At 45.6% G+C, this 24434-nt stretch overlaps 1 protein-coding gene across 3 annotated transcripts in view; it reads left to right on the top strand.

The window, feature by feature from the left end:
- The window catches only part of GRIP2 (glutamate receptor interacting protein 2), a 285002-nt gene that overhangs the window by 159987 nt on the left and 100581 nt on the right, over positions 1-24434 (top strand). Inside the window, exon 1 of one of the 3 annotated variants that reach the window (XM_027805919.2) lies at positions 11705-12179. The exons of the other annotated variants lie outside the window; for them this stretch is intronic. Within the exon in view, the coding sequence (XP_027661720.1) occupies positions 12101-12179 (79 nt within the window). The 5' untranslated portion in view covers positions 11705-12100. Of the gene's footprint in view, positions 1-11704; positions 12180-24434 lie in introns of those variants that run through there. 3 annotated transcript variants of the gene reach the window in all.

Raw genomic sequence — 24434 nt, 5'->3', positions numbered from 1 at the left:
TGCCACTGTATTGCTGAGAGGTCTTGAAAGGTGTTGTAGATCCTGTTATCGATGAAGGCTTAAGTGGTTGGGTTTGTCCATCGGGTGCAGGGCCTCGAACACCACCCTCTGCTCTGTGTGTCCCCTGGCACAAGGGCATGTTGCGGTGATGTGTGGGCAGCCCCTCAGGCTGGGAAGTGCTGCTGGTTTGTATCTCTGGCTTGCAAGCTCAGCCAGGTGGTTTTGGAGAATGAAGAAAAGCTTCCTTGACTCAGATGACATTTAATTTGCTTTCTCATATAGAGAAAAATCAGGCCTTGAATTTGGAAAGCTATAGAAGGTCCACGAGGTCACTGCTGGCCAATGTGTGCAGTGTGTGAGAGAAAGAAATGTAAATTCAGATGATAGTATAGTTTGACAATTGCTGTTTAACTATTTTTTAAAATAAAACCTAGTTTGCCAAAGTTTGTAAGATGCAGTGAGCTTAGGGTCAATATAAACAGTATTATTTAATATTATTTCAGAATTATCATCTTTCTGCTTATAAGGTGTGTTTGAAGTTTCTCTGTTTGCATTGTATACATGTCACCAGAGAGGGTTTGGATGTTAAAACTGTGGATCTAAAGGAAGTTGTTTTCCCTGTTTAGTAATTGAGATACTTTCCTCCTGACTCCACTCCTTACATACTGCTATGTGAGATTTTTGCCTACTTCTTCTAAGTCACAAATAGTACACAAAGCAGTGTGAAAGCCAGCATTTAAAATGGGTGGGGAAATACCTTGATCTCCTATTCTCCTGTGCCAGTAGAGCCTTTTATCTGTGGCATCTCTTCCCTTGTGTACAGGCATCTAACTTTGCGTGCTCACGGGGATGTGCCAAATCACACTACTTCATTTATTTTGGAACTGACAGGGGATCTGTAGTAGGTCTGTCTGGAGGCCAATCTGCTCCTGTGCCCCAGGGCCATGTCAAGGAAATTTGGGGGTTTTTTTAGCTCTATTAAACTTCTCAGTTGTTTTGTTCTCTCAGTGTGGCAGGAAGTACTTTTGTTTTAATTGTGAAGATCCACCCAAATTTGATAGAATTGAAAGTCTAAAATCACCCCGTGGGCACCCTCAGTAAACTTTGTATAATGCAGTTTTCCCTCTTTGTGAAAGTCTTAAAATTCAGGGCTCCCACCAGGCTTCTCTGTGCCCCCAGTGTGACATCTGAAGCAACTAGACAAAATTATAACCCCCTATCAGTAAAAATGATTTTTTTCCTTAACTACTTTCTGTTGTATTCAACTACAAAATTATATTTATTTTTATCTTAAATCCCCAAATCAGATGCTAGAAAGGCAGGAACTCAAGTTACCTACAGACTGATGTTACTAGTAGAGGATGTTCTATAGCCCTGCTGGCAGATCTTGGCTTTCTGTCCTGTCTCAGTGTAAATACCTGGTAAGAAACTAGGCTTTCATTTCATACTTTGATGGAATAACTTTGAATGGTAATGGATAAAATGAAATAGCTTTATTAACTAACAAAATATCTTAATAATGCATTGCGTAAGAGTGAGAGGACAAAAATCATGTGAAGTGAGGTTTCAGTGTTCTGGCTCAGGTAGAGTCCTAAGATGATAACAAGGCTACATATTAGCGAAGTATAAAGCTCTGTATTTTAATTTATATTTTTGTAATCTGGCCAAAAAAAGACGGGTTTATGAGTTACAAAACAGAAAGCTAAACAACATTGGCTCGTGCTGTTGGCTAAAATGCGGTTCATTTTTCTACTGGTTCCAGCAAATGTGGTGGTCACCAGCTGCTCTCTTAATGCAACAGTTAGCTAATAACAAGAAGTGCTGCTCCAGCTTTCTGCTCCGTCCCTGGTACCTTATGCTGGTACCTTAAGCTCGTTTAGCTTGGGTAAAAGGGAGCGATCTGTCTCCTTGCAGAGTGTGTTGGGATGGGATCTGGAGAGGATCCCTCCATTCACTTTGCTCTCTGTTCTAGGAGCTAGTTGCATCCCACCGTACTCAGGGGAAGGAAAATAGCACCGTTGGTTTAAGTCCTCGGTGGTGGTTGTGAAATATTTCCATTGTTTTCTTTCATTAGGGCTTTATAAAAACATTTCTCTAAGTGTTCCGTGTTGTGCATTTGAGGCTCTGGGTCCAACACTGGAGTCAGGGTTGTGTCCTTGCCCAGGCTGGCAGCCTAGCGCTGAACTTTTCTCTTCATGGTTTTGCTTGGATCCTGAGGGTTATTGTAACCTAGTTTTTTATGAGCTATTTCCTTTTCTCTCCTTGCTCTTTTTGCTTTATGGAGTATAGCCAGATTAATCACAGAAAGCTGTGGAAATCAATGGCAGTGTGTAATTCAGGGCGTAATAACTGATAGTGGGAGGGCGCAGGGGAAGGGTTGTGCTCCTTACAAAATCGCCACATGATTTATCAATCCCCAAGACATCTGTCTGCATTTCCTTCTTTACAATCTATTTCAGGAAACACAAAACCAAAGGGAAAACTAACTGCCTTTTCAAATAAATGGTCTGTCTTCACAACAAATACTCCCCTTCTCTCATCGGAGTGCATTGGACTGTGAAGGAAGAGTCATGAGATAATGTTTTCTTCTCACACACACTCTTTTTTTCCACTGAGAAAACATGCTTGAGCAGAAAATGAGTGCTTTGGACATTTGTCCAGAGTCTTGCAGCAGTTTGCTTCATACTATTGCTATTGCTGTGACTGTGCTGCCTTGGATAGATCATCATCCATTGCACTGGGGCCAAACACCAAATAAAAGAATAAAGCGATTGAACCCCAAAACTTACTGAAATGTCTGTGTGTGAGTATACTTTTCACCAAGGTACCCCAGCCTAAACATGAAGTTACCAGAGACTCAGCTTTTTCTGGGAAAAGATGTAGCTTTTTTACTCTGCTGACCAGCATGTAACCAAGAGGATATAGCATCCTTTTTCAGTAAAAAGATGTGCACATAGTTCTTACGGTCCATCTGTCTGTTACTTATTCTTTACTTATATCTTATATATATATATGTCATTACTTATAACTTGTTTTGCTTGAGATATGTTTGCATATCTTTCAAAGTTTTGGGAAGTTAGGATTGTAACTGCTACGTCTGGCAGCGAGGAAGGCAGTGTCTTTCTCCCCATCTAATTTCTTCCCAGGTCTATTGCAACCCATGTGAGTGGTCCAAGACATGGAGGTAATTGAGATATTTTTTTTTTTAGTTAAAAGGGAAAGTCAGAATCCAGAGGTCAGCAGGATCTGTAGTGTTTTGATATACATGCCATTAGAAACTCCTTCCTGAGACCAGAATGAGCTTTCTAACCACAGTCAGACTAAAGGGAAAGAGACAGTTCCCTGAGAAACAGGCAATGCCTGGGTGGTCAGGACATTCGCATGAGCAAAGAGATTGCAGCTCAGATCCCTCATGTGCCTGATTTTGATCTGGAGCTGGAATTGGCATCTCAGATGATTTTAGGTTATCAGCTATGATACATACAGCCTCTGTATCATCACAGGGGAAAAAAAAATAAATCAGTTTTTGCAAGTCAAAAAAATCTTTCCCCCCTCAGATCTGCTGCCGGTGCGAGAAGAAATGCATGTAGAGATATAACTCCAATAGCACAGGTGTCTCTTCCTGAAGTAATTCTTCCTCTGCCTGTAAGTGAGGGCTCCAAGACTGAGCATCAGTTTATCCAGTATCTGTTCAGTGATCCCAGCTGGAAAATAAAATAGTAGCCAGTTAGTTTACTTACCAGCCACTGTCCTCGTGTGTTAGCAACACCTGTGGTCTTATATCGCAGAGATACCGGCAAGGTCTTTTCTTTGACAAAATCAATCCAGGCTGGCAAAACAGGAAGAAATAACTCCTTTTTGTTTCTATGATATGTAGTTGAACATTCATAAAAATGAGACGTCTTCAGAAAGCAAGGAATTTAAACAGTAATGATTCACTGTCTGTGTTTCTCCCGTAAGGAAAGCATTGCTTCCCTGAGCAGTTCATTTCTTATGCATTTTCTTTCTTTGAATCTGTTCTCGTGTTTTCTGATGAATTCCCTTCCTGCCCTGGAAAGAGCTATTGCTTACAGTTTTGTCTTCAAGCAATGATCATAATAACAGCTATTAAAATGACTCAAGAAATTCAGGTACTAGGGCACCTGCTTTTATACATTCCTTTCTGGGAAGAAAACCCGAAGAAATATAGAGGGGATAAAACAGACTGATTTGAACAACAAAAAGCAATTCAAACATCCCTCACAGGATAAATTAAAGTGATTGCAGTGTTTCGGATATATTTTTCTTGGATAACAGTCAAGAGCTGAGCTTTTGTTGATATAGTTCAGGCTTTGTCTGTGTGTCTGACTAAGGTGGTATCACTTGGTGCGGTGGAGGAGGCTGGATTTGGGTTGCAAGCAGCACAGCAGACGTGCTGATGGTTAAAGCCTCAGTAGCAAGGTCCACCCTGATTTTGGGAACCTCTGGGGGTAAAGTAAGCCATGCACAGCCCCTGACCCTGCAGGATATCCATATTACTGCTGCTAAAGGCAGAGGGATGAGCTGCAGTCTTGGGCTCCTGCTCCCAGTACTGTGTAGGGACATACCCCATGAGAGAACAAGAGCTTGGTCCCTTTCCCATTTCTGGGCATCAGATGGCATTCAACCCAAGGACTGGATATTATCAGCCTTAAAGCTTTTGGGGGTGCACGTGAAGAGACCCGGAGGTATTAACAGTGGAAAGAAAGCCCATTGCCGTGTTTGTTTTACCGTCGTGTCACACAGTCCTGCTTTTGGAAGGGGGGGTGTGTCAAGATGCTGGTTTTTGGTGTGTGGCTCACTTGTCTGTGGAGGCAGGATCCAGGCCCCAGGTGCCCTGGCGTGGAGCACTTGGAGCCAAGAAGATTGATTGAGACAAATGAAACCCGTGAGGTAGGCGGAGACACAAAGTCATCAGGTGGCTGGTGTAAACATGTGCCGTGGTACTGAATTCAAGGACACTGTGACAGTGTTGGCCTGGGATTTGCTCCAAGACCCATTTTCCGTAGGGGCTTATTTTCAAACTCTATATTGGACACTGCTGATTTGGCTTGGGCCTTTTGAAGCTTTAAAGTGTCGAGCTGGGTCTAAGTAAGGTTGTCCATCCAATGCTGCCTTTTCCCCAAAAAGAGCTGTGATATTCTATCAAAGCTAAAGATCTCCAGAGGTGGCCTTGGCTCATAGGAGGAAGTTTATTCACACATGTCCTACTCCTGTATGGGTCAGAACCTGGATCCTCTGTGGTTGCTCCTTGGGGACCCATTTCGGGTCCATGCTGAGTGTCTCCCCACCACCACTGCCGGAAGTGTGACTTTGAGCTGTGGTGCCGGGAGGGAGCCCAGAATGACCAGTCTGACCAGGGGGTTGATGTGATGGGACCAGTGGGATGATCTCCATCGCTGGCTTTAGCCATGTTCTTGGGAGATGTTGCAGTTACTAGCACCAGGTTGCCAGAACCCTGCCACACCCACAGTATTTGCCAACCCCTCCCTTTATCTGCCACTTCTACTGTAGCTTGGAGTAACAGATACTTCCATTTTGCAATAGCTGTACCACTTTTTTCCCCCTGTACGTAAGCATCAAATGCTGTTGCTGAATATTTCACTTGTTCTTATTTGGACTGAAGGTTTCTGTTACCACTGGCCCTTAGGGGACCAATTTAGCTGCACTGAACCAGTTTTGGTGTTCAGTTCCTTCTTTTCAAAGAGCTGCTTTTCCACATCAGATCAACCCTTCATGTGCTGGCATCTTCCACACTTCCAGCTCAATGAATGTTTAAAAAAGATATTTCTCCCTCCTGTCTATCCTCACACATACATATGCCTCTGCTGTCTAAATGCTGAGGGGACATGAAAGTCATGCTGAGAAGCGGGGGAGATTTTGATGTAAATGGTGTACCACCAGGGACACAACCTCGTTCTGGCTGAGTGAGGTTTTATGCACAGAAATGTAAAATATTCAGCCCATGTATCATTAAAGTGTTGTAGCAAAGCCTCTGCTAGTCAGCAAGTGCATGAGTAAATTCTGAATTGCTGACCATGTCTCAGCTCTCTGCCTCAACCTATGCTGTGGTATCGTCTTTTGCAATTGCAAACATGTCCTGCAGTATTCTGTTGTGTGTAGGGTTCTTGTCCCGAGTAAATCTTGCTGTCTTGTGGCTTTCATACCTGGATAGAGAAGCCTGCAAAAACCACTTTGTTCTCTTCCAGTCTTAGTAAGAGGTACAGACGGAGGAGGTAATTTCACAGTCCGTTGTGTTTGTCTGATAAAATACACGGGATTAAAGATAATATGGGTGTTTTGGTGCCTGTAGTATTACGAAATAATTCTTGGAGATTGGAAACGCATTAAGTGTGAGTATTGGTTTAGATTATGACTTTCCTTAGTTTAACAAAAGTTTGCATTGATGTCATGGTGGAGAAGAGAGGGCTCTGTGTTTTCTTACAGGGAATACTCAGAAGCATCATTTTGGCTTCAGCACATCAGTCTTTTCATGAGGCTGGTGCCCTGCAATCACACAGATGTTTTAGAAAAGCCCATCTCGCTGTCTTATTTGAATTATCTTCTCACACTCAGCTGCGTAGGGATCAGCCTATTTGGACTTTACAGGATAAAGATACTGGAGCCAAAACAAACTCCTGGAGAGGATCTGCAAAGGTGGTGTGTGCGTGTATCCTGAACTGTGTACAAATACCCCATAATCCTATATATTTCTTCTGGGCCATTAAACAGGATGCTTATTCCCCTTTAGATTGTAGCATCTGAGTGATGGATTGCAGAACTCTGCCTATTGCCTGACTATCACTTTAACTTCTCAAAGCCCTTTTGGAAGTCATGGTGCTTTATAAGCAGAAAATATATTTGAGTTTTTCTTGCTGTAGTTTCTGGCACAATGGAGTCCAAATGGTCTTTTTCACCCTAGTTGGCACAACTTTTTCTCATTGTAGGATGGAAAAAACCTAATAAAGATAGGTCAAGGGACTGCGATGTAGATGTTAGTAATTAAGATCTCCGTCGCAAGCTGGTGTAACACAGCATCTATGCTGGGTTGGCTGGGTCTGGTGTGTGGTGTGCTGGGGAGGTATGCATTTTGATACTGGTACCGTGTAGTTGTGTCTTAGTACTAGTAGTATATTATAGCCCTGTAGTCTGTGCAGGAATATACTGCGTGCAGGGTAATACAAAATTTCAATGATTGAAATATCTTGTCCTCAGCATGGCTGACTCAGTAGAACATCCAGGAGAGGCATTACGTGGGTTCATGTATTTCCCTTCCCGTCTTGTGCACAGGCTGTTATCCTCACCGGTTCCTGTTTACTGGACACCGCTGCTCAATTCTGCATAGTCAGACTGTGCTATGTAGGGATGGCACTGAAGCAGCATTATTTGTTTGCTTTTTCCATTCCATATGCATGTCCCCCTCTTCCCTTAAAACCACAAAGAGAGTGTGTGACATCACACAGAAGATCCTTGCCTGCACACTTGGGCTTGCAGTGACACCGAAAGCCCAGGACACCTTGCTCTCACAGTTCTTCCCAGTGCAAAACATGGCTCTGAACTGGTTCCATGCTTGGTGGCAAAGGAGGTGTCAAGCTGATCCCCAGTACAAGTCCAAGTAATCAAGGGCTGGGATCTCTTTATTTTATTTGTGGCATATTCTCTCGACTCCGGTAGTAAAGTTATTAAAATGAGGCTTGTCAGCACATTGAAGGCGGGGAGGGAGAGGGCAGGGGCTTTGCATCTTTCATGCAGTTTGATCCTGCTCAGCTTGTTAACACTTAGTTGCTTCTGTGATTAATTATTTAGTCTTCTCCCTCGGTACTGGGGTATAATAGCACAACCCCCAATTCTGCTGAGATTCACAGTTCTTTGCTTTTTCCTGCAAGCCCTTCCCGCCACCTCGAAGTACAGAGCAAGGAGGTCAGTGCTGCGGTGCTTAAAGAGCCCGTTAGCCGCCCGGGCTGCTGCTCGCCCTGCGGTCCTGCCATGGCTGCTGGGCAAGGACTGGGGCTCTGCCTGCAGGGAGCTGTCAGTCCCAGCTCATCCATGTGCCAAAGTCAGTGGGGAGAGCTGTCCCTGAGTGCCCTGTCCCTCCAAATACAGCCTTTCACTGCAACGTGTACTGGTGTGAAGGGGAGACATCAGAGGGGGCCAGCGCTGTCTCCAGGTGCAGTGAAACACAAGAATTGCACGTTGGAGGCAAACGTCAATAGAGAGATTTATCTGACATACCAGGTTTGGTAGCCCCTTTCCCTTTTAGATACATTTTGAGCAGCTTTCAATCCAAGTTTTTGTAATCGTCAGGGAGTATCTTCTCCAGCCATTTGGTTTTGGGGGGTGTTGCATCTTGCCTTGATTTGCTCTCCGAGGCTATGTCTGAAAAGACATTTGCCAGTTCTCTGCACCCAGTGCTCCGGCATCCGCCTGCACGTAGCAGTGCGTTGTGCCCGTGGTGGGGCAGGCATGGGGTGCCCCCCAAGCACGCTGCTGTGGTTAGGTGCGTGTGTGTGGATGGGTGTAGGGTGAACTTGTGCCCAGTGGGTGCTGTAGTTGCTATTACTGGGGTTGTGGTTCAGAATGGGTGAGCTGAATGCTTGCAACACCCAAACCACCACCTGCCCTCTGGGGCATCAGGGCCCATGGACCATATGCAGCTAGTGGCCCAGGGAGGGTTGGCAAGTCCTCCTGGCTCTGGAAGGCACCTTCCTCCCTCCCTGAGCATCCTCTGCTGTGCTTCCTGCTTGAAGCCTCACTGCTGGGTAAGGCGAGGCCTAAGGTCTGAATAATTAGGAAGGAATTAGCTGTGTTTCTTTATGGCATGGTCTCCCCAGTTCCTCTGATGTTTGCATCCTTCTCCTTTCATCTTGCGCCTCTGTGGCAGGTGCCCTGCACAGCCGTGGGACGTGTGGGAGGCTGTGCTGAGGGGCAAGCAGGCACATCCCAGTGTAGCAGGGCTGGGAGCTGGTGCTTGTGCCCCAGCCCTGCAAATGTGACTTGGAAGGTGTGAGTATGTCCTTTGCGCCACTGCAAACTCCCTGCCTGCTGCTGGATGAGCCACCCTTCCTTCAAGTCTGTAAAATAGTGCTAACTCCCCTCCCCACCAAAGGTGTTGGAAAAGCTGATTATTTTATGTTTAGGAAGCTGATGAAGCATTAGCCTGGGTTACTTTGTTTTATTAGAGTCCATAAATTAAGTGGAAACTCACAACGATGTGGAAAGGAGCCAGGGAGAGCAATTATTTGTCGGGAAGTCATCATGATTAATGATTTTGCTACATGTTCATTGAAAGCATTGGAAGTTTTTAGCAAAGTAATGCCCGAAGGCAGCTGGTACTGAGTGTATAGAGCAGACTGCAACAGGCTGCATCACTCACTCGCTGTTTAGGAAGCTCAGTAGTAACCAAAAGGTGTTAATCAAATAGCATCTTTAAGACTTTGAGCCAGATGATGGAGCTACAAAGCCGCACTCCTCTGAATGTCCCCATGTCTGTTTTTAAAGCTCAAGCCCCTGCCTGCAGACCAGTTTACTGTCTCCAGATGTTGTCTGTGCTGCAGTTTCCCCATAGGTTATAATTTTTGAATGGCTCATCCCTGTCAGATCCGTTGGGGATGTTTTGCTTGACCTTCCAGGGCTGTGCTTTGGTGTAAATCTATGCAAAATCTTCTTTGGGGCTCCCTGTGCAGATATGGAGTGCAGAGGCATGTGGGTTTGTGTCCTCTGCCCACGTGCCCTCGCTGTAAAGCTTTCAATGTGAAGATCCAAGACCTCAAACACCTCCCAGATAGATGGCAGTGGGTCCCTGTGAGCCCTGACTGTCCATCACAGCGTGATGGAGGCTGTCACTGTCGTGGTGCAGAGCACCACTGAGGTTCTCCCCATCCCTGGGGTCAGATCCAGCTTGTGGGAATGACGTCTTGTTTCCAGTCAGAGAATCATAGTGTGTGCCTCCACCTTCAGTGTCCATTAATAGCACATAAATAACCCGCTTGGGTCAGAGATGCTGAGGGTAATGCGTAAGCTGGAAGGAATCCAGAGCAGAGCTGGACTCACTGCCCTGGCAATTAGATCAGAGTAAAACTAAAATTCAAGCCTAAAATGCCTTTTTTTTTTTTCCTTCTTTTCCCCAAACTCAACCAGCTCTTGGAATTATGTTGGGCTGTGCTGTAAGTGTAGGTAGCCCAGGCGTAGTTTTTTTTTCACAACAAAACAGCATTTTAAGAGCCCAATATCATAACCATTGAGCCATACTAGTCATATTTTTTATTAATAGTTACTGTTTCAGGGGCTGGGTCATGATGTATAAGCTTCACTTTATACCATTGTTTAGTCTACTTAAGTAGCAGTCTACTATCTATCGTGGAACTACTCATGTTACAGGAAAACTAACATACATCATAACTTGTGGGATTCAGGCTGCCTATGCAAATATGCTTACCTTCTCATTTTTCAAGAAATTAGCAAAAAAAGATGATATTTCTGTAATTAAAGACTATATGAAGTAAGGAAGTTTAAAATACACATTATATGCAACATCTTGGTAAAGTCCCACTTACAAAATCATTAAATCTCTCAAATTATTATCTAAATAAATACTTTATTGTATTTTAGTATGCTTTATTATATTCTGCAGTGCCCTGAGCACCTGGACTTCATAAATAAAAGAGTTATTATGTAGAATCTTAGAAATATAAAAATTAATGCTTTAGTGCTTGGAGAATTATAAAAATTTCAGCAGGTTTTCTAAGGCTAGTGATAAGGGTTCATAAACACACTAATTTTTCTACTCTTAAACATTTCAGGTCAGTGGAGAGGAGATATTAACAGAACGTGTGCTCTTTTAATAAGAGACTGGAGTGTTTGGAGGGCAGCATACTCGACTGTTGCACTGCAGCTCACTCTAATAACATCTCCAGACACTGCAATAGCAATAAAGCATGACAAGATTGTGTAATAACTTAATAATTTTTTCTGGTAACATGAAGAGAGCATGTTATAGCAACGATCTAACCCTGCCCCCTTTCAGTGCCTTGGGGAATTTGGGGCAATTGTTGCATCTGTTGTTTCAGTCTCTGAGCTCACTTTAACTCCTTTTTGGGGTGGTGCATGTAGTACATTTTGCTTCTCGGAACGAACTGGGAGCAGGCTGTGCATGTGTGTCTGTCCCACCTGCCTGCCAGGAGACGCTTGGGGAACGGGACGAAGCCGGTTTGATGCAAAGGCACATTAACCATGCTCACCCCAGCTTCCCACCTGATTTGATCTTGAGTCCTCATTTGCATTATTTATGTGGCTTTTCCCCTGGCTTTGCAACCTGGGAGATGGGGCAGGAAGAAGGCTCTGCGCCTTTACGCTTGGTTTATGGAGCCCCTTGTAGGGTGAGCATCGGTGCTCTCTCCAGCTTGGGGTCAGGTCTCCTGGGCAGGGTTGGTGGGAGCAACCCTCCTGCTGGTGCGGCTCTGCTTCGTGTACAGGAGGACCCACACATTGCCACAACATGTTCCCGGGCAGGGGAACAGCTCCAAAGTCCTCAGTGGTTAAAGATTCATCATGGAATAATGCTGCGGGCAGTCTGTGGATGGACGGCCCATTGCCGATTAAGCACACAACGGGGAAGCTGTGGGTTCTTTTCCCCCTTGTGTAAATTTCCACATCTAACGACCGCTTGGGTAGCAGGCACATAAAATTGGGTTGGATGGAGAGGTTTCTAAAAGGATGTTACTTGACCTTTGCTACTCACTCTTTCGGCAGCTTCTCAGTAGCCAGGAGGCGTCCTAGAAGAAGATAATTAGGCTTGTGCTATTTCAACCTCCTCTGATCCCTAAGAAAGAGTTAATTACAGTCTTTTCCCTCTTGCTCAAAGGTGGCTGGGTATTATTATCAGAGCTGTAATTATTCATGCTAATTGCTTATTTGGAGAGGGAGAGAGAATGAGAGAGAGAAACCCCGGACTCCACATCAGTGATCAGCAGAGCAGACCAGGTGCGCTTCGTTAAGGCTGGAGCGAGGGTAGTGCTAGGGGTGGAAGGAGGTTCGGATGCCGGAGTAGTTGTGAGCGAGCGGTGGAGCAGACCTGGTCCTGCTAATGCTGCCACCTCCTCTGGGACTGAGAAAAAAGAGCATGCACTTCTTGCAGACCTTCCTCCGGTGGAGGGCACTCCGAGGTAATTGTACTTCTGACTAGAGTCTTCATTTGTTTTGTGGCTTAATTAACCTTTCATAATTTTTTTTGGTTTTGTTTTAAATTTTCCTACAAGGGAGCAGAGTGGGTTCAGAGTGGGTTGTGAGATGCATATCTGAGGTTTGTGTTTGAGCTTCTCTGCAGATTTTGTGGCTGATATTTCATTAACTGAACAAAAACTTGTATGATCCCCTGGCTGCCTTGGTGTCGGTGGTTTTGCTTTGGGAAGGGGAAAAGGAGGCACGTGTCTATCTTCTTCCCTAGTTACAAGCTTTTAATAATAAGGCTAATTTCCTGTGGAGAGATGTGGGGCTTGCCTGTTAAAAGCAAGGGCTTTAAGCTTTATTTGATGGCTAAATGTATCTGTAGTGTGATGGTCCTGATTAGATGCCTTAGAAGGCATCGGCATGGTAAAATTTAGCATGCTGCAGAAGCTGAGACTTGGTGTGGAAATGTTGTGGGAAGCTGTCTCCTTGGGCACACCTGAGCATTCTGGGGACAGTGGTGTGCTGTTGAGTGTGGTGGCACACCACTGGCTTTTTCTGAAGTGACTGAATTATTGATGAGGTGGGAGCTTGTTGTGAGGACTTGAGTCATCCTTAAGTAGTGATTATTTTAGTTTACTTAATTTTTTCCTGGAACAGCAGAACCACTTGTCCCGCTTGGCTGGGGTTGTAAACTGCTCCTGGTTAATCTTTGCCTGAGTCAGTGCAGTGGTGAGTGGTCCACTGTGGTGTGGGTTGTTTTCTGTTGATCTTTCTGTTTTCTCTTAAGCCTTTGATTCCTGCTGTTCTTAAGGTTGAGAAAAACCATCTTAAGAATTGCACTCATAGGTGATACGAACTATGCAGGTTTTAACATGATAACTGCAAGGAGCTACCCCCTGCCAAATGTTCCAACCTTTGAATGTTCTTCTATCCTTTTTTTAAAAGTTCTGTCTGCTGTCGTCCTTATGGACAGCAGCCATGTGCTGTGCTGAAAGCCAAACTGTACTGCTCTCTCTAAAATTATTATCCTTGTGCTTTAACTTCCTAACTGGCCGTAATTATGTTTTAATGTACTGAATAATCTTTTCGTCTGGATGTTTTACTACTTACTTAAATTACACAAGCTTTTCATGTTCATATCCACTTCCTGACAGAGGAATTAGCTCAAGTACAGTGAGGTGGGGAGCGAGAACTGCTGCTGCAGGGACTGCAGTCGTCCCCGTCCTTGGGGGTGGGAGGCAGTGACAGGGATGGGGAGATGTTTCCTTGGGAGTATTGAAGAAGTTTGAACTTACAAAGAGGTCAGAGGCTTGGATCACTAGTCTAACAGCTACTGTGTTGCTGAACCTGGGCTGAAGGTTTGTTTGTACTTTTCTAAGCCCTTTGCATGCTGATTGTTGGGAACCATAGACACCTCCAAGAAGGCAAGGAATCCAAATCTACAGGGCTGCTACACTAGAAATGGCCCTTAGTAAACCCAGTCCGTGCAAATTTGGATCCCCTAAAGATACAAAGTTTTTACTTGTCTCAAAATCTGTAGGAATTAAGAGCCTTTTTACTTCCTAAATTATCTGGCCAAGTGCAGTGATTATTTTCTCTTTCCCCTCCCTGTATTTTCTGACAATTACCACATATCCTTTGCTGGTTTGTTCCCAAGCTATGTGTAAGTGCACAGTATCCAGCTAATTACTACTTACTGCTTTCCTATGGACTTTAGATCTCCCAAACACCTCTTGAATAACACTGTTGTAGAACACTAATGTACCTTTGCATGCCTCTATAACAGGCTTCCCGTGTGCTGCCAGCAGGGCTTGCTTCCATCTCTCCCTACAGCTTATTCTTCACGGTGGGGCTGTAGGATTGTACGTGGGTGGTAACCTTCTTGCACCTGTGTTACTCAGTGGTTCAACTCCATGTGCAGATTGCCTGGGGAGTTCAGAAGTCTTTAGGCTGTAGACCTGATCTTTGCTTTACAGGGGTTAAAATATGGTGTGCTGCTGCCATCAAGGAGATCAGTGTCCCAGAGGAATGTACTCTGGAGGCTACTAAAGCCCATATGAGACTGTGATCTCTCCGAGGGGAACACATCCTCCGTGGAGGAACTACATACGGCACACAGTGCATGGCTCTCACTGAGATCTCCTGATTGTGGAACTCTGCAGGAGCAGAACTTTGAAAATCTTCATAGTTCATGTCCTTTTCAGGTCATAAATGGATTCCTTGATGGATATTTATGTCCTCTATTTCTACTTGGATATCAAGAGTACGTAGGTAGGGGAGAACCCTTAACTATTATTAGATTTTTCCATTAAGCTGTTGCGGGTAGAGAAACAAAAAGACTTATCAGATGATGTGCTCAGCATGTCTCTGTCTGCGTGGGTTAATGCTGGCTCTGGACAGACCCGGGCTGAGCTATGGAACTGCACGGTATTCGTTCCTGATCCTTCGGTATTCATTCCTGTCCCCTGGGAAGGGACATGATAAGGCTGCCAAGAGCAACGTGTCCACTCAATGCCTGGTGTTGGGACCTGATGCTGTTGTGTGTGTTCAGTGACTGGAGGGTGACCAATGTGCAGCCTAGGGATGTTAACCACTGTTTTGGTAGTAACAGTAATAAAAAGAAATAAATAAATAAAGTAGCCTCTCTAAGTGACGTGGAGTGCTTTGGACAGTTAGCTGACCTTGTGCGCTATAAGAAAAAGGATGTAGGATGTCTAACATGGGGGAGTCCCAACCAGAGATGACACCATTGCCCTTGTTGACATCCAAGTTTTTGGGATGCGAGTAAAGAGGTTTGGAGCAAGGCAGCTGCAAGTACAGGACTGGGTAAGAAGCTGGGCAGTGAAGACTCATAGCCGTTTGGTATGTTAACTAAGTGCCTGCCTTTCATCTGCTGTTGACCTGTGTCGGACTTGGAGCTAACGGGAGATACACAGACAGACCTTTTGGAAAGCAGGCATGTCTAAGCAGACTTCGGTGGGCTTTGATCTGAAAGGCTCTCCTGTAAGCATCAGCCAGCCTTTCAGTTGATTGCTGTGGGTGAGAGGTTTTGGGAGTGAGATGGCATGGTTGGGGTTACTGGTTTTTTTTAACTCTGCTAGCTGAAATCAGAAAATGTAGAGGAAAGGCTTTGTAGGCGGCTGGCTTTGGGAGTGGGGGGACCAGGGAAGCTGTTTCTCTTGTCTACATCAACTATTGCAGTATTGTTATAATTTTCCTTCTTTTTCCTGACAAAATCCATTAATTAAAAGTCTACATCAATCAGCACTCATTGAGTTTGACAGACCTGAGATTCAATGCTAATTCATGTAACTGCTGTGTGTGTGGGGTGTGTGTGCCCTTAGGGGCTAGGGCAGCCAGCAAGTAATCATCTGTCAGTCTGAAGTCTTGCTCCATCGCCCCCCAGTATATCTGGGTGGGGGGAAATGGGGGAGTGAGGCTTTACAAAACTCAGCAAGGTTAGTGAATATCCCAGGAAGAAAAAAAATTAAAAAATCTATGCTTTAGCTATTGGAACAGTGGAGCTGAGAAAAGAGGTTTGGCCAATGACCAAATTGTGCTTCCCAGAGAGTGCCCTGCTCCATGGCGAGCCCTGGCAGGACTCTGGCCCGAACATCGTGGGACTGTGCAGCCATTAAAACAGTTTTCCTATAAATTAGCCTTGAGAAATATCCCAGCCAGAAATTATTGTGTGCCCTAAAGTGTAACCCCTGCAGTAGGTAATGTCCCTTGGGGTTGGGTTTTCAGACAGTTTCTGTAGCCACCTTGTAAGAGACAAGTCCTGATTTTTGTTTTGTTTCTTTCTGGGTTGTTCTTGAGAAACTGCCGTTTCCTTTCTTTGCCCTTACAACGTTGTTGATGGTATCCTCCGTTATCCTCATCCCCAGCAGAACTTGTAAACCATTGCTCAAATCTTTGTCATTTTGTCTAAACAGTGATGTGCAGCAGCAACATAATGTGATGGAGATGTACATATGTAACAAGCTTCTGTGGAGAGATATATGTAGGTATAGATGTGTGTATATATGTTTTATTAGCACTTAAATATATTACCGTTTTCTCCCACATTCCTTTGCTGGTGCAGCAATGTGTGGTGGGGATTTCATGGGCTATTCCTAAGCTCGCAGACAGGCACATTGCAGCTTTCTGCTTTATTCCCCTTTCCATGCTCAGCTAGGGTTACAAGGTCCTTTACAAGGTAGTGGTCATTTTTCATTTTCCAATATATACCAACTAAATATTCCTGATAGTATTATCTTGACAACAACTAACCTGTGCTGCTCTTGCTTTGTGCAGTGTTACTCTTACCCCCATTGCACTATGCACATGAACACATCCATACGTGCAAACTCACTACAGTGTTTTCTGCTGAGGTCCTCACCAGCTGTAAAGCTTTGCTGCTGCCATTGCATGAGGGCCTTTTGTGTGTCCATCGTCAGAAAATGAATGGGTGCTGATTTAGTAGGGATTTGGTTGAGCAGTCCTGGGTGTGAGGCTCAGCTGGAAGTGATGCTATGTAATCTTAATTCTAACATAATCAATACCGTGGTACAGGAATCTCTTGTGTGAACTGTCTTAACCCTGTCCCCATCTCCTTCCAGTTGGCTGCTCTGCACCTTCAGAAAGGCCTGACTTAAGGTCTGATGTATATTTTTTTCTTTCTTTACTCTTTGTGAGACTTAATTCAAGTTAGCACATGAATTTTGTGCCTTGCTGAGTTTACGCAAGGGGAGCAGCAAAGACAAACATCATAATAGGATCTCTGTTCCTGTCAAAAGGCTGGGAAAGAAGATAAGGGGTATCCAGTGCTTCTATTGGACTCGTCTGGAATATCAATAAATTATGATGATGGCCAAGTCAGGCCCTACCTGACTTGTGACTACTGAAGAGCCTCATGCAACTGGATTGAAATCAGCTCTGAAGCCTGATTCTCCCTGGCACCTGGGATTCTTGGGGTTATTGTTTGGTTTTGGGGTGGTGGGTTGTTTCTGTTGGTTTTGGGGTGGGGGATTTGGTTGGTTGGTTTGGTGTTTTTGTTGTTTGTTTGGGGTTAGGGTTTTTTTTGTTGTTGTTTCTTTGGTGTTGGGTTTTTTTTGCTGGTTGTTTGTTGTTTTTTTTGTTTTGTTTTGTGTTGGTGGTGGTGTTGTTTTATAAATGTCCAGCAGCTTGCTCTGGTAGTTCGGCTTATGTGGACACCAAAGCAGAAGTAATCAGCAGTGCATCACAACAGCACCTTCCTTCTTGCAAAGTGACATTGTGACCCTGTGTATGTGCCTGTGAGAATAAAAATACTAAACTGCATCCCTTTCTGTTCTCCTCCCCCAGCTCTGCGTTAGCCATTTTACAGCGAGTTGTGGAGTCCAACAGTCTCAACTGAAAGTACATGCTGCTCCCTCGTGGAGCGCCAGGCATTGCAGCGAGGCCAGGAGCACAGCGCTGCTTTGCTTTGCAGCCTCAGGCAGATCGCTGTGTATAAAGGACCTGGTCCAGCAGCCTCTGAAACAAGCGACGCTCTTTTTAGGAAGGGGAAAATGGAATTTTGCAGGTGATGAAATGAGAATTTTCCCAGGGTTTTCCCAGTCTTTATTTTCCAGCCAGCCCCTGCCTTGGAATGGAGCGTATGGGAATAGCTCGTGAAGCTGTCTTGGCTTTGGAGGGTGGATGAGTAAGGAGTGATGAGGATGTGGTGCTGGGGAGAGGTTTCTCCAGTCTTTTTTAGGGATGCATTGGCCTGAGGAGCCCGAATGCCCAGGTCATTAGAGGCTTGCCTGCGTGTTCAGCACACTTTCTGCAGGCAGCCCCGTGTCTGCAGTGCTGCAGCCTCGGGCAAAGGCAAAATGCTGCTGGGTGCTCCAGACGTGGAGCTAAATCCCTCTCGCAAGAGACAGAGCAAACCTGAGGTCTGGGCTGTTCCCAGAGAGGAGCGGGAATTGCCCAGAGCGTCTCCTGTTCTGCTGAGGAATCTGCTAAATCCTGCCATCATCCAGCAGCTTCTGACTCTCAGAGAGCTCCCTAAATAAATGCTCCTTATCATGTCTGCTGGAAGTAGGTGCCTTTTTGGAGAAAAGCCCTCTTCCCTCCCGATGCACAGGGATCCGGGAGGGGTTTGAAGCCTGGTGGTAATCGCAAGAGGGCAGAGTTGGCTCATGGCTCCTGAGCTCCTCCAGCTCATGGACCCACCAAGGGGCAGCGGGAGCTGGCCTTGCCCTTGGCGCTGGTGGCACTCGGAGCTGCAGCAGTTGCTGGGCTGTTGGCACAAATGTGACTCCATCCTTCTGACTGTGCCCTGCAGCACCGCTGATACCTGGGGGAATATATAAATAAGATGAGAATCTCTCTTGTGACCCTTCTCTAGTTGCTTTGAAAGGTTGGCTATCCACACTATTCTTGTGGGCATCTTGTTACGGCATTAATAAAAGCTTCATACTAATATTGATGTTAGAATTGAAAACATAAATTGATTGTTAATTAGCAGCTGACTCAAGCAGTGCTGTAATGATGCATGGGGGTCGGCTTGCCAAGCAGTGTCTGCTCTAAACTACGCAAATGGCATAAATGCAGATCACAGGTCCTGTTTGCATTTAAAATAGTGGAGGTGTCATTGCTAATGAATGCGTCTTTCTAGCAGATACTCAGCAGGCTACTAGTACTGTCGTATTTTGAGAGTATCTTTTGTGACATCGGCTGGAATGATCACAGTGGGAGGCTGCCTCCTGGTCACCTGTTGGTGGCTGCGCTCGGCACTTTCATGTAGTGCAGAAATGAAGAGTTTGAGGCTTTTAAACAATTTTTAGATTAGAATGATGGGAGGAGACAGTCTTGCATCCTCTCTTTCAGTTCCAGGTGAAAACAATTACCTGAATTGGTTCAACCACTGCCCCTGGGAACCTGCCTGGAGACTGAAGTGTAATGCAGTGCAGGTACTTTTTGAAAGTCCTCCTTGCTGAGAAATAAGCTTCTTGTCTCCCTCTGAGGTGCTCTGTCTCCTTGCAGAATATCCTGGAATGGGGGAAACTTGTGCTCTAACTTCAGCAGATCAAGAGCAGATCTGCTAATACCTCTGAGTATCCACGCACGAGACATTGAGGTCCTTGAGTCAGGGCTGCTTGGATCCTAGACTGAAGATGAAGCCAGCACTGGGTATCTGGGCTGCAAACACAGCCTAGATGCTTACCAGTTCCTCAGAGTGATGACATAATTTGAGATTTAAAATCTGAGTTTGAAATAGCTCAAGGCTATGTGACGTCTCAGAGCAGGACAGTGTTGTCTGGCTGAAGAAAACCCACAGGTCACCTGTCCCTGCCTGCAGTGCCAGCTCTGTCAGCCCATGCGTGCAGACGTCTGTCCCATGGAGTGGCATCCCAGGCTGCTGGGCTCCCGAGTGCTTCCCAGGAGGGATCTGTGAAGGTAAGAGATCCCATACGAGCTGTCTGCTGGTATCAACCTCAAGAAGGGGGAATCTGTTGACTGTCCCCAGGACAAATGAAATAGTGCTGCTCACTTCTGCTGGTTTTCACTTTGCTCGCAGAAACCTGTCACAAGGAAAGATACAGGCGGCCAGTGGTCCTGGGGCTGTGGTGGAAGGCTGTCTCTGTTTCTCACACCGTGAGTCCAATTAGATCAAAGTTGTAAAAGACGACTGATGCGCAGCAGAAACATCTTGTCCCTGGGAGCTTAGTGACTGAGTCACACTGCCCGTGCCCCTCTCCAGCTTGGGAGCTTCTCCTCCTCAAGGGCTTTTTCTTTTGTTTTCTTTAAACTTGGAGAATTTTTTCAACTATATGGCGGAGAAACAACTGGCAGGGTTGGATTGCTGTACTTCAGCTCTCCTCCCAGCTGCTAGTTACAATCCAAAGATCATTTCCTTGTTGTCAACAGCTTTTGCTCTTGGCTGTTTCACTCGCTGTGCCAAGGAAACACTGGTTTCTCAGTTGCAGATTTAGGAAACGAACTAGCTTGCTGGGGAACAACCAGTGACAACTTGTCAGGCTTGATGGGGGTTGGAGGTTTTCCTTAACTCCCCTCGAGCTTCTTTGTTTCTTCCTAACTGGAGAATCCTGGAACATGGCGAACTGTCTGGGAGCAGTATGAAAATGTATGAAATGTAACTGAACTGTAGTGTGCTCACCAAAGAGGTGCTTGCTGGGTTGGAGGAGGGTGTTTGCTTTATGTTGGGCTTGATGTTGTGTACATAGACTTATCAAGAGGAAATCTGTTAATGTGTGTTGTTGAGGCTAATTTGTGTCAAAATAGAAATCTGTTGCACAGCTCTGCTGAACAGTCTGAAATGTGGAAATCAGTGCAAGCATGACTTGTGTGATTTTTAGGTAAGACCACGTGTAACCTTCACTAGAGCTTTCTGGGTCTCATTGATGCCATCAAGTCCAGCAGTAAAGTTATCTTGAATGGACAGCTCTACCTTCTGTGGGATTTCTCCTGGGGTGGGGGAATAGGGTGGCATTTTTGGCCCCCTACTCCAGTTAAATTTCCTGGAAAGAAAAATTGGAGTAGTAAAACTGATCAGAGCCTTTCCACCATCCAAGGCATGCTGATATCTCCCGTGGCCCTCTCCCTGCTGTGAATGGGATTGAAGAGTAGCTCTCCTGTGCAGCTTCACTAGGGTTTGCAGTTAGCTCTGCTGTCTGTCAATCTATTGAGCATTTCTAGTGTGAGTCTGCGCTAATCGGGTGCAGTGCTGGTGTCCATATTACAGATTCTCCTCTGATGAGGTGATAGTAGGTGGCATGTATCATTAACCTTCTGGGCTGCTCTAATTACTCGGTTTCTGATCAGACATACGTTGTATTAGTATGTGATGGCTAAACTCAGTAGAGTGTTGTCAGAGCGTCATAGGCTCTGCTGTCCTGCAGAATCATCTCTTCGTTTCCCTTGTTCCTCTGCTCCTTGCATAAGGACAAAGGGGTTGGGGGAAGGAATCTGGATCAAAAACAACCAATAAAGCAAAAGCAAACTTCAAGAACCTCCTAGGTTTTGAGCATGTGTGCACTCAGTCATTTTCTGTATCTTTTTTCTCAGTCTTCATACTTCTCCCCTAATTTTTACCTTTTCAGTCTTTGGAGTTGCTTTGAAATGGGACTTCCCTAATTACATCCCCACCCTTCACTTAATTCAAACACTGCTTTAATCCTCTTCCGGCCCTACCTGAGCCCAGCATTTTCACAGGGGAAAAAAAAAAGAAAGAAAGAAAAAAAAAAAAGCAAGCTTAATTCTGGTTAGTTTTGTTTGCTGTCTGGTTTGCTGGCAGGGTGTCTAACACCGTAGTTTTGTAATCCATAAAGAGGTGGTGTCTGGTTGCACGCAAAAGTGGTGCTTAGGGCAGGCTGTGCTAGTGCAGGCACGCCAACGAGTCTCAATAGCTCCAGAGCCACCTCCCAGCGGCACCAGCCGGGGCCAGGGGTGATGGGGTGCACTTGTCTAAACAAGCAAACGTTCTCTTCCAGAGCTGATGGGTGCTTGTGGTGATGTAGTAGGAACCAGCGGTGGGGCTGCCAGCTGTGGACTCCAGGCTGGAGCAGTGCAAGAGGGATCCCAAACCCTGGACACTGGGGTAGCTCTTCAGCTGTGCAGAAGCAAGAAGAATTGGCGCTAACTTCTCCTGTTGATCCAGCTTTCGTTGTAAAGCCTGAAGAGATGTTTCCCAAGGTACCACAGATGACAGAAGGAAAAGGGCTTCCCAAAGTGAAGTAGGTGCAGTGGGAAGTGTTCAATTAGCAAGGGGAGCTGGTGGTAAGCATTGCCCTTGTCTTGATGGGAATGCATAGGGAACATATGTGTTGGCATGCTTGGCTTAACCTGACTGAAGAGCCTCGTCTAAGATGCAGAGTAATGTATCTGAAGTTGCTTAGATCTGAACTTGTCCCTAGGCAACAACATTTGCCTCAGTGAAGACTCATCTTGTATTGCATGTTCATTATAGCTGAATTCTGTTTAAGGGTGCTCGTGGTAGAGCATTCCATAAAATAAAATCAATTATGCTTCAGTCATCTTCTCTCTACCAAGTGTAAAATGGGGATTGATTATGCCCCTGAGAAGAAAATGCCATGTAACACTTCTCATCTATGTCTAAATGTGTTCCTGGTAGACCAAACCCACTTAGAAACAGCTGTAACAAGAGTCAGATGCTGGGGCTGAATGGGAGCTGGTACTGCCTTGTCCTATCCCCAGAGATGGTCTAGGAAGAGCCCTGTATTGCCTTAATGCAGCATTCCTTTTGCAAATGTGCTTGAACAACAATCTTGGGTGCAGGCCCAAATGTAATACCTGCTCAAATCGTGCTCTTGGTGTGTCAGACTAGCTGCAGATGTGATGCTGAAGCATTGTTGTTTAATAGATTTTTATCTTCTGTACCAGTGGATTCAAAGGGGTGAAAAAGATCCAGAGTGCTGGGCCACAGCATGTGGGAGGAAAGCAGCCTCTGAGTCACTCTTAGTTATGAAATGACAGCAGAATTGAAATGCCTCGAAAGCCCCAACTGTGCATTCATGTAGGCTGCTAATTGTTGATGATCTGCAAAGGCAAAGCCCTGACCAAACTTCCGAGACAGCCCTGTTTCCCTAAAGAGAAAGAGAAATAGAATGGCCTTTTCGTTAGCGCCTCAGCTGAGTTTTGAGAGCACATATGACACAGAAGGCACAGCCTCCCCTTGGGCTACTGCCTGAGATGGGATGGCATCACAGCCCTGGGCCCCCAGAAAGCATCTCCCCCCACTTCTCCTGCAGCACCAAGTGGAGCCCGATGTGCAGCTGTTGTGGTGCCTCTGTAGATGCAAGAGCTAGGGAGCAATGGATAGCTGTCCCCCTTTTATTCTGGGGGGAAATGAGTCCCAGGGAGTGATGCTGGAGGGGCAAAGGACTGCTGGATGTGGAACTGCTCCTGCCAGTGCTGAGAGCCCCTTTTCTTTCCCAAAAGGGTGAGGGTGCTCTTTTAGGATATAAAGCTCCAGACTCAATTACCTGATTGAGAGCAGACTTCTCCATCCTGTGGTTCTGTTATTCACCAGGTTTCTTGCTTGCACCTGGGTTGGTTTTAATTCCCTCCAGGCTGTGTTGGAAGGCTTTTTGGTCCAGGCTGAGGAACATCAGGTTTAAATGGAATGAGGTATTTCCACCAGGTAACAACTCTCCTGGAGGACTTTGTAGAAAAAAATGTCTCAACCTATTCAATTCTCCTACAACCCTGGTGTGCCGTGAGTCCAGGAGGACTCAAGCACTTGCAGCTCTGTAAATCATTCCTTGGCTGGTACAGGTGGCCTCAGGGACCTGATGGAGAGGAGCTGAGTTGTGGAGGTGGCATGCAGGGCACTCCTTTGCTGCAGCGTGCTGTCAAAGGCTCCCCCAGCAAAAAGAGCTGTGCATGCCACAGGTTGAGGTGCTGCATAATGCAAGCTTTGCGTGATGAGAGCATATGAATCAGGAGCTTACATCTCACTTTAAAGTCAGTAGAAGAAGAACCAGCTTGATCCTCCCTGCTGACAGCCCCAAGAGTGCATGACTGTCATATCTGTGGTTTAGCATGACTTTTTGCCCCTAAAACTGGTGCTGACTTACTCTGCAAAAAGACACATTGGAGCTATAGCTCAGTGCCTGGGGAGATGTTGGAGGTATTAGCGGGTCACTGGTTAAAACTATGTAAAACTCACGAGGGCTTAGTTTGAGGTCAGAGCCTCATCCCCAGGTGTAAGACCCGCTTGCTGCGTGGGAGGTCTCAGACACAAATACGTACCTGCCTCCCGGCTCCTTTGTGCTCACAGTAATGCTGGCTCCTTCCTTGCTGTCCTCATTGACTTGTTCATCTGGAAGAAAACACAATGCTTTCCTAAATTTAGCTGTGTAAGTACCGTGGGTGTTGTCTCTTCTCCCCCTTTCCCCAGTTTCGAAAGCCATCTTAAAAACCGCACAGCGATTTCAGTGGCAGCTTGATGGGAATCCATAGCAAATGACTCTGCAATTAGTAAATCTCTCCTATTGTGACAGCTCTATTATTAAACTGCCATAAATGCCAGGCTATTAATCTGCTGTCTCCTCAATCCTCATGCTTCCTTTTCCTTGCCTGTCCTTTTCACCATTTTATTTTATTTTATTAAGTTTCAGCTGCCTTCCAGCAAGTGTTTCCAGGGAGGGGTTGTGAGGTGGCCCTTGCAGGGGGAGGAAGGCTTTGTGCCACTGTCCTTTAGGAGCTTTTTATCTGTAAGGCAGGCAAAAGTTCCGAACAGTCGCCTCTCACTTGCTTTG

This window comes from Falco cherrug, chromosome 4 (assembly GCF_023634085.1).
Source record: "Falco cherrug isolate bFalChe1 chromosome 4, bFalChe1.pri, whole genome shotgun sequence".
Taxonomy (NCBI): Eukaryota; Metazoa; Chordata; class Aves; order Falconiformes; family Falconidae; genus Falco; species Falco cherrug.
This window is presented reverse-complemented; position numbering and strand designations above follow the sequence as displayed.